Source organism: Anser anser (assembly GCF_964211835.1).
Source record: "Anser anser genome assembly, chromosome: 22".
In the NCBI taxonomy this organism is placed as follows: domain Eukaryota; kingdom Metazoa; phylum Chordata; class Aves; order Anseriformes; family Anatidae; genus Anser; species Anser anser.
Window position 1 is genome coordinate 6721325 of NC_139743.1, and position 8761 is coordinate 6730085.

At 43.1% G+C, this 8761-nt stretch overlaps 1 protein-coding gene across 1 annotated transcript in view; it reads right to left on the minus strand.

Moving 5' to 3' along the window:
- Positions 1-61: 61 nt before the first annotated feature.
- LOC310885229 (beta-galactosidase-1-like protein 2) overlaps positions 62-8761 on the minus strand; it is a 27280-nt gene continuing 18580 nt past the window's right edge. The window contains exons 11-19 of the mRNA XM_083808300.1: positions 8606-8705; positions 7990-8096; positions 7439-7585; positions 6986-7057; positions 6045-6123; positions 4824-4911; positions 2332-2446; positions 1285-1401; positions 62-827 (exon numbers count right to left, since the gene is read on the minus strand). Coding sequence (XP_083664426.1) covers positions 741-827; positions 1285-1401; positions 2332-2446; positions 4824-4911; positions 6045-6123; positions 6986-7057; positions 7439-7585; positions 7990-8096; positions 8606-8705 — 912 coding nt within the window. The 3' untranslated portion in view covers positions 62-740. The remainder of the gene's footprint in view (positions 828-1284; positions 1402-2331; positions 2447-4823; positions 4912-6044; positions 6124-6985; positions 7058-7438; positions 7586-7989; positions 8097-8605; positions 8706-8761) is intronic.

The window sequence follows — 8761 nt, forward strand, 5'->3', positions numbered from 1 at the left end:
CATCTTCAGGTGCTTTAAAGTGAGGGCAGAGGTAGAAGAATGATGGGAAGCTCTCACTCCTGCCTGACCTGAAACAGAATTGTATTTCTGATTGAGGAAAAAACATATCTGACTTTTTAAAACTTTTTTTTTTTTTCTTTTCTGAGAGAGAGATAACCTCCATATTAAAACTTAGTGGAAAAAAAGCTCGGAGTTAACTTATTTGACAACCAACTTGGCTTCCAACAAGCGAACAAGTCATGGCCTCTTTGCAGACTGAGTTGCTAAATTCTGCCTGGAAGCACAACAACATGGTTTTCCACACCTGGTTACCCACATGTTCACCGACTATTTTCTCCCTATCTAATCATAAAAACAAAGAGGCCAGTAATAACACATTTTTAAAGTCACTGGAGAGCTGAGCTCAGGTTTTGGTTCAGATGGCTTCAGTTCTCTCTCTCTCTCCCGCCTCCAGCGCCTTTTTCCTCCCCCACATTCACCAGACTGTCCGTAACATCATGCACAGTCATCCGAGCCACGGGTCCTTGGTAGTGCAGGCAGATGAGCTTCTGCATCCATCAGCGCAACAATGGACTCTGGTTCTTTCGGGGCCCATTCTCTCTTCTGAGCTTACTGCCAACAAGCAAATCCTTTACCTGGGTCTAGTGGAAATTAAGATGCCCAAGTGCCCGGGCCATCGTGTCCCCAGACATGCAACCAGGAATATTCAAGATGAACCAAACACGGGAAAGAAGCTCCCATCAGTCCACGTACTGGGTCCTTCCTAAATAAGGTATGTCAACAGACTGTATTATCCGTCCTGCAGTGCGTTCTTCAAAAATGACAATCTGCAGAAGAGAGGGACACGTAATGTACCTTCATACAAAGACCGAGTTACTTAAAAAATTTGTAGAGGTAAAGGGCACACAGTCACGGCAGGGGAAGGAAGCATCAGTTAAAGAGACCAATCAATATTAGTCTGAGCAGTAACTGATTCTCCTTCAGCACTACATGATGCAGAAAATGAACTAGCACCAAATCAGATTTGTCTTGATTTTGAACTTGATGCTGCACTTCGAAGTTTAGCTGGCATCCTCGTCATGTCTTAATGGTTGTCAGAGCCACGTCCTCAGCTTTAGAGCAGCACCTTCCTTAATTTTCACAGATAACAGTCTCCTTCCTTTGTTGTTGTGCTGGTTTTAAGCTGCAGATAGCTACTTAATGCACTTTATGCGTTTTTGGATTGTGACCCAGAGCAGGATCTTTACTAATACAAAAAAGAGAAACCCCACCAAAGGCTCTCACCTCATTGTTTCCTTTCCGTAACCAGGGGCCAGGAAGGTAGAGTGTTTCCTGAGGTCCAATTCTCCAGTAGCGACCGAGGTTGTGACCGTTGACAAACACGACGCCTTTTTCCCAGCCCTGGAATCAGGACACCACACAGAATGACTGATGAAGCTGTATCTAGCATCCCCCCAGGAAACTCAGCCTACTTTCACACTTGCATTCTTTCAAGCCACTTTGTGCAGGTTTTCCATTGGCTTTCCCTGTACAACTCCCTGAAGCCAGGAACATTTAAGCAAGCCCTGTTGAGCGGGAGTTACCCTTAACGCTCGCAGTATTAATTAAAAAGATAAAGCTTTCAAAAACAAGCAATTTGAGATTCATGGTCATACAGAAAACTTGATTCAAACAGGCATATCTTTATTTCTTCCCAAGCACAGAGTGTCTTCCCTCACCTATTTCCCAAGCGACAGGACTACTGTATTGCTATTGACTAGCGTAAATTACAACAAAGCATAAAAGGAGAAGTGAATGGTACAATAATGACTAGCTTGAACCATAGGAGGTGGCTCTAAGGGAGTGAAATCAGAGGAGGAAATTTAATAATAGTTAATATCTCGTCTTGTGTTCTGTGCAAAAGGAGGAATTTTCCCCAGATGCAAGACGTGAATGCTAACTCCCATGCTGTGTCTACAAAGAAGCGATTCTTCCCATACCACATGAAGAGATAGGGATAAAACTAGCACCCCCTTTATTTTTTTTGGTCATTACTCTTCTGCAACAAGAAACAGCACTTGTGTATCAATGAACAAGACTAACCATTCATCAGCAGTTTTGCAGGGTCAGTGTTGCCCATGTGTTCTCATCAGGGCCACCACAGACTGAACAGAATTACCTGCCAGCTTTAGAAGGCTTCTGCACCCTCAAAATAATTTGCTTTCTCAAAGATCAGAGGAAGACTACAAGACAGTGGCGCTGACTCATTCAGAGCTATTACACAAATCCCTCTCTCATCAGCTTTTTGAAAACCTTGAAGGAAAAAAATGGTGGGGAAAGACAAAGACTTGCCTGTAGCTTCAAGAAAGTATCCTGTGGCTGATGCTCTATCCACAGCCTTCCACGAAAAAAAGCAGGACCCACAAAGTAATCTGGGACCGCACTCCATCCAGCAACATGCTGCAAGCTGTAAGAGAACGACCAAACATAACTAACAGCAGGGAAGCACCAGGCAGCACTGGGAGATCCAACAGAAGCCTGAGGATCATTTCAAACCCCTGCTTACAACATGGATGAGCTTTTTACAACAAGGTATCTCCTTCCTCCTTCCATGCCTGATATGCCAGGCAGTTGTTTCCTACTGGTAGAGCCTGAAGGTAATGCTGCAAAAACACGGCGCCATTTCACTACTGTAAACATTCACGGCAAGCACCTAGTTGCTATCTCCCCTCCACTTCAGGTAAATGTACTGATGGTACACGTCTCAGTCTTCATTATCCTCGCCACAATACTGAAATGCAAGTCCTCGGTAAAAGAAACGGATATATGGAGCTCTCTGTCTCTAGCACTGTACAGCCAAGTGACCATCTCTGCTTCACGCTGGCTGCTGAAGCGCCCCATCCTGCTTCAAACAGGACAGTACCTTGGTGTAGGCTTTAAATGCACGTGGCCTGCGCAGTCTAAACTAAAACCTGCAGAACTAGTACGACTCAGAACAGGCCTTCCTGCCCTGACAGAATACAGCAAGCTAGTTTTTGTTTGTTTGTTTGTTTTTTTTATGATAACCACAAAACCGAGGCTTCCTAAGGCACAGACAGTGAAGTTAGGCTCAATGCAGATCAGCAAAGCTGACACATTCTTTACAGGTGACTGGAATTTGAACTGCTCTTTGCATTTACATGTTATGGCAATGTGTTCAGGAAACGTTAAGACAGCACTCACATTACTGCATAGAGCTGATGATCAAACAATGATCTAGTCAGGAGTATCTGAATACTTGGCTGCAATCATTACCAACCCTTCAATGCACACAATCCCAGGCATTTTTCTTGCACGCTCTCCATAGATCTACTGTCCCCTAAAATCGTGCTAAAGCTCTAGCTGCAGGACTAACAACGGCTGACTGTGTTTGGGATCAAATGTTTGGGATTATGCTGAAGTTGTGTCATGCAACTAGTAACTGGGTCTTAATCCTGTTTAAAGCAAAGGAAGCTTAGTCTGCCAGTCTACAGACAGCATTTTAATTTTGTATGCAATTAGAAGAAACCAATCCTATCACGGAACATGAACACACCTGTGCAAGTTTGTGGTAACTGGGGGCAATCTGACATTATTTCTTACCTGTGGCAACAATTTGGGAGCAGAGGACAAACAGAACAGCAAATAAGGAGCGTAGAAGTCCCACAGAAGGCTTGAGCTTGTGTCAGAACACGTTCCTTCCAACCCTTATGAGCTGCATCTCTTGGATGCAGGGAATTTATTGATCCAGTGCAGCTTGACTGCTACTGAATTATTCAGCTAAAAGCCTACGACAATTCCTTTCACAACACCACGCGCTCCATCCTCCTACGCAGCGACTGTAAGCTGATTGTGTTTCATTGCTACTGGTCAATTGCCAGTAACTGACTGCAGCGTTGATTAATCTTGCTTTTTGTTTGGGCATGGCAGGTCACTCGCTGTAATGTCCCTCACTGGAAATACTCTTCTAAAACAACTCTGCAGACAAAGGTTATGCAGGTTACCCCATCAATAAGAGTCCTTCATGTAGTACCCTAGCACCTGTTAAGTTTGTCCTTAGAAATTTCAAAATGTGTTTTTTCTTTTTTTTTTTTAAAGCCATTTCAGTTTAACAGCACCTCCCTCTCCTTCCTACACAAAATGTGGAGCTGTGATATCTTAGGGGATGCACATGTGTTATCTTCTTGTATTAACAACATAACTGAAAATAGTCTTTTTGGAACATTGGCCGGAGTCCACAGGGCATCTGTTGCCTTAAACATTTGCTAAGGTTTCCTAACAGAAACCTAACAGAGGCTCCTTGACTTACCCTGCAAGGCTTATTCAGTCTTCCTTGAATTAAAGCAAAATAACTTTAAAAGCATGTAAGAGAGGAAGCCATCTGGACTTGTTAATGTACTATTAGTAGCTTGCTAGAATTAATCCTTCCCTCGTGAGTTTGAATTACTAAATATATCAGCCAGACTGCTAATTTGAAGCAAGGCACCACCTTCTCCAACATGTGGGTGTGCTGGGACCCACCCCTTTGGGTAAGCCACACTTTTACCTACCCGATCTAACCCTGCAGTACAGGCTGTGGGGAAGTCTTTAAACCCTCCCCAGTGGGAATACATTTTGCCCCTCAGTAATGGAATGAAGAAAGTGGTACAGTTGTCTGCGCTATTTTGGGCAAAGGTATCATCAAGGAACTTCCAGCACAAAAATTCACTAACCTACGTGTACGTAGCGTTGCCTTTCTGATACACATTTAACTGCTACTTATTAGGTTTTGTACTGCTGCTAAACAGTTTCAAATGAGCAAGAAAAATCTTTAAAATCCCACAAACCTTTTCATGAAGCCAGGTTTCATCTCCAAACTGTAAATCTTGAAGTTCCTCAAGGGGGTTTTATTCAAGAAGACGTCACCAATTAAGCCTACAAGAGCAATGGGGGTAATGAAGAGTTGAAAAGCAGCTAAAGCTGATAGATTTTCCTATTTGAATGCGAGGAACAGCAGGAGATGGAAAGCAGCCACATTCTGCAATGGAATTAGAGTCCATATGGTCCCATTGCTCATCCAGACTGAGTGGAGAACATTACTATACTTTGGCCTCTCCACTCCCTCCTTTGCTTTAACTCACTAAGCCGTTAAACACCCTCCAAGCAGAAAACATTGCTGGCACGCACAGCAGATGGGGTTTTGTTGTTGCAGTTTTTTAGTTAGCTGCCCATGTATAGATTTTTTAAAGCAGTAGATCAGTTACTTCTCTAATAGAAACAGCAAAATTTAACAGGTGAAAGCACTAATGTCCAGTGCTTATCCACTGCTTTTCATCCAAAGATCATAAGACACTTTAACAAGTAATTTACCTTCAGCCCTCTCTTGTTAGGTAGTCTCCATGTAGCGGTCAAATCTTGGTCCTAGTCTAAGCCCCCTAATTACAGGACTGCAGTTGAGACTGCCTAAGCAGCAGAGGCTTTATATACCTCCTCTGCAGTAAAATAAAATTAGTACAGTCACATGCCTAACTCCATTAGTCTATTTTGTATACATTTCCCCACTAAAATAGAATCCTGGGGTTTCAACCTCTTCCAGCTCCACAATTGTATGTAATGGACTTGAACATTTTAGCAAATTCTGCTCAACAGGATGCAATTCATTCCTCCTGAATATGTTGAATATTGTGTGAGTTTTAAAATGCCATGATCCTTCAATCTCAAACCCCAGGGGAAAGCATAGATTAGAAAAGGTCTTTTCTGTCTGAAGTAACACACAGAGCAAGAGAAATGGGTACCCTAACATCACCAGGCGAAACTGGAGTAGAATAAGATTCACTGATGGCTTTGTTTTTTGTGGGTTTTTTTTTTGTTTCATTGTTTTTTTTTGTTTGTTTGTTTGTTTACAAGTTCCCTCTGTCTTACTGTCCCCCTGACATCCTGACTATAACTGGGATAGCTACACTGGGTCTTCAGTTTGATTCTGTGTAAAGTGCTTAAGAAAGACAGTTTTACAGTGGTAGAACTATCTAGGACAGTTTGAGGCTCCAAGAACAAAGAACCTAACTTACCTTTCCTCTGTTCATTCAATGCCAGGCCATAATTGACACGACCACGGTTCTCTACTAAGAGTCTTAGCTGCCTGAATCCCTGAAAGAAAAAAAAAAGAAAAAAGAAATGGAAGAGCATCAGCTAGACCAGAGCACAGCATGTGCTGCATCAGCCGTAATGCTTGATAAACAAAGGTCAGTAGAGGTGTTAAGGAGATGAGGTAGCAACAGTACCTTTGGCAGTTGCATTCATCTATTTGCTGAGGAACTCAGTCTTTTCAAAAAAGGTTTCTGTTTTTTCCTTTCCATTGAATTTTAAGTACCATTTTGATTTCACACACACACACAGCCAGAAATGGAGTTGGACACAGTGCAGGCATGTAGCTTTGCCATGATTCATAAGAACAACATCTAGCACACACACCCACTCACATAGTCCTAGAGGCCATGCACAGCTCTGCTGACATGCATCCAATCAATATACTATTTTTATTGCCAGCTTCTGCCAGCTTAAGGTTACTGTCAGAGCTAGAGGAAGACGTTCCCCTTGTTTCATTTGAGACCCAACAGGTGCAAGAGCCCCCAAAGCACCTACTTTGTGCTGAGGAAGACAAACATGGACTTCACCTGCACAAACAGAGTGCCTACACTTGATGTCTACAGTTTGTGGGTGTGGCGGGAAGACTGGCAAATTTTACACAGCAGGGACTGCACTGACTTGGATCTGCTCCATGGCAGAGTATTCAAAAAACATATCTAAATTGCAAAGAATAACTTGGTAGTGAAATCGTAAGTAGTGAAATTGTGTCTAGTTAGGGTATAACAGCTGTTCTGTGCCAGAATACCATCCTAGCTAGTTAAGTGGGGTACGTGGGAGGTGCCTCCTTGAGAGCTACGTCTCTTTAGAGGTCTTGGTTCTGTTACCCACATACTATTGCCGCGAGCAATCTCCAATTAGTTACCTGTCCTTCAGGAAGGGAGAGCTCCACGGTGTTGTAATCCAGCTCACCAACATACATGGTGTTAACAAACACCTGCAGAACAGAGCACAAGGGAGGAGAGCAACGTCTAATCAATTATACTATAATCATGTGTTGCATTGGTTATTGGAGCTGCATTTGGGGAGAAAACTGTTCCACAACTCTGTTACTGATCCAGTCTAAGTGGAAAAAAAGATTCACAAACAACATTTACCAGAACATTCAATATTCTGATATTTAAAGACGTTCTAATTGTTAGTAGACCTCAAGCTGAAAGGGTTGGGACTTAACTGAGAACTGAGAGAACAAGTCACACTTCTGATTTAAAACCTCACATTTATTTTACTTCATGGTTGGCCCACTTTCTGCCCAGCTGCCAAGACCAAAGCGTTGACATCTGTGTGAAGTTACTCACACTTGCCCCGTCCTCCTTACCTGTGCTCGGTCACGGACATGGTCCCTTGAATGCAGGTGTCCACCACCAAATATGACAGTCTCGTAGAGTACATATCCATAGGACTGCCCACTGCTATCATTCACACGGAGGTTCTCCATGTTAACTGGAAACTCTGATTTAATGGGCTGCAAAGGAGAAACACGTTTAATGTCAGATGTGGCCTCTGAGCATCAACAGGCCACTTAGTGGCAATTCAGTGAGATAGGTGTTCCACTCTGCCACAGATTACATCGACCCTGTAAGCCTCCAGAGATCTGTCCCAACCTGAATTACCTTACAAACCCCATAAAAGCTACAGCAACAAAGACAAGGCACCAGGAAAGGGAGCCAAGGACTTGCAAAACCGGAATCCCAAGAGAGCAGAAGTAGCAGTAAAAAGTCTAAGATAAAAAGATTTGTCTCCTTTGCATATCCTTGACAAAACATTCCCCACCCTTATCCTTACAGGATAACATGCCAGTGCACTGTCTTTTCCACCTAAAAGGTGATGCCTTTTAGTGCTGAGATGCATTAAAATTGGTCGTACTACCTGTACAAGAGATGGTAACACATCCCAGAGAGAGATGTATTGATGCAACAGGATTGCACCGTATGATGCCTTGCTTTCAATCATGGGAGGGAGAGGAAGAGGCTGGCCTGTGGTGCAAAAAGAAAGAGAAAGATGGAACAACTATTTCAGATGCATAAGGTCAATACAGATTTAAGGCCCTTCTAGACTTCATTTGATCAGCCTTTCCGTTACAGAGCCCTATATCTGCTGCAAAAAAAAAATAAAAAAATAAAACAAGTATAAGCACTGGGTGAGAACTATAGTTATTCTGCAATAATGGCCACCTATCTGGTCCTGGAACAGAAAACACTGAGGTATAGTAAGATATAATATAACCAGTGGTGTTCCCTTCAGATTTGCACTTCCAATTAGCCAACATACACTTCCCGGCACAGACAGAAGCTGCTAAATGCTACCTGCCTGCTGATAGCAGACAAAATACCCGATGTCCCTGGTCCTCCCTCCCATCCTTTGGAAAATGCTCCCAGGCAGCCAACCAGAGCCGCAGGGCCCCAGCAGAAGGGCCAGTTTGAACAAGTCTCTGATTTAGCGCCGTAGGCTAGAACAGCATTTTGGCTCTTGGATTTATAATTACCAATGATTGCACTGAAGAGTTGTCGGAGCTTGAAAAATTTGGATGTGTAGTCTCCAGCCTCTGTCAGCACAGCATCGTAATCTGAAAGAGAAGCACACATCTGGGATGGCCTTCACACACACTGTCATCTAAGAAGTAAAAGCCCAAGACAATTAG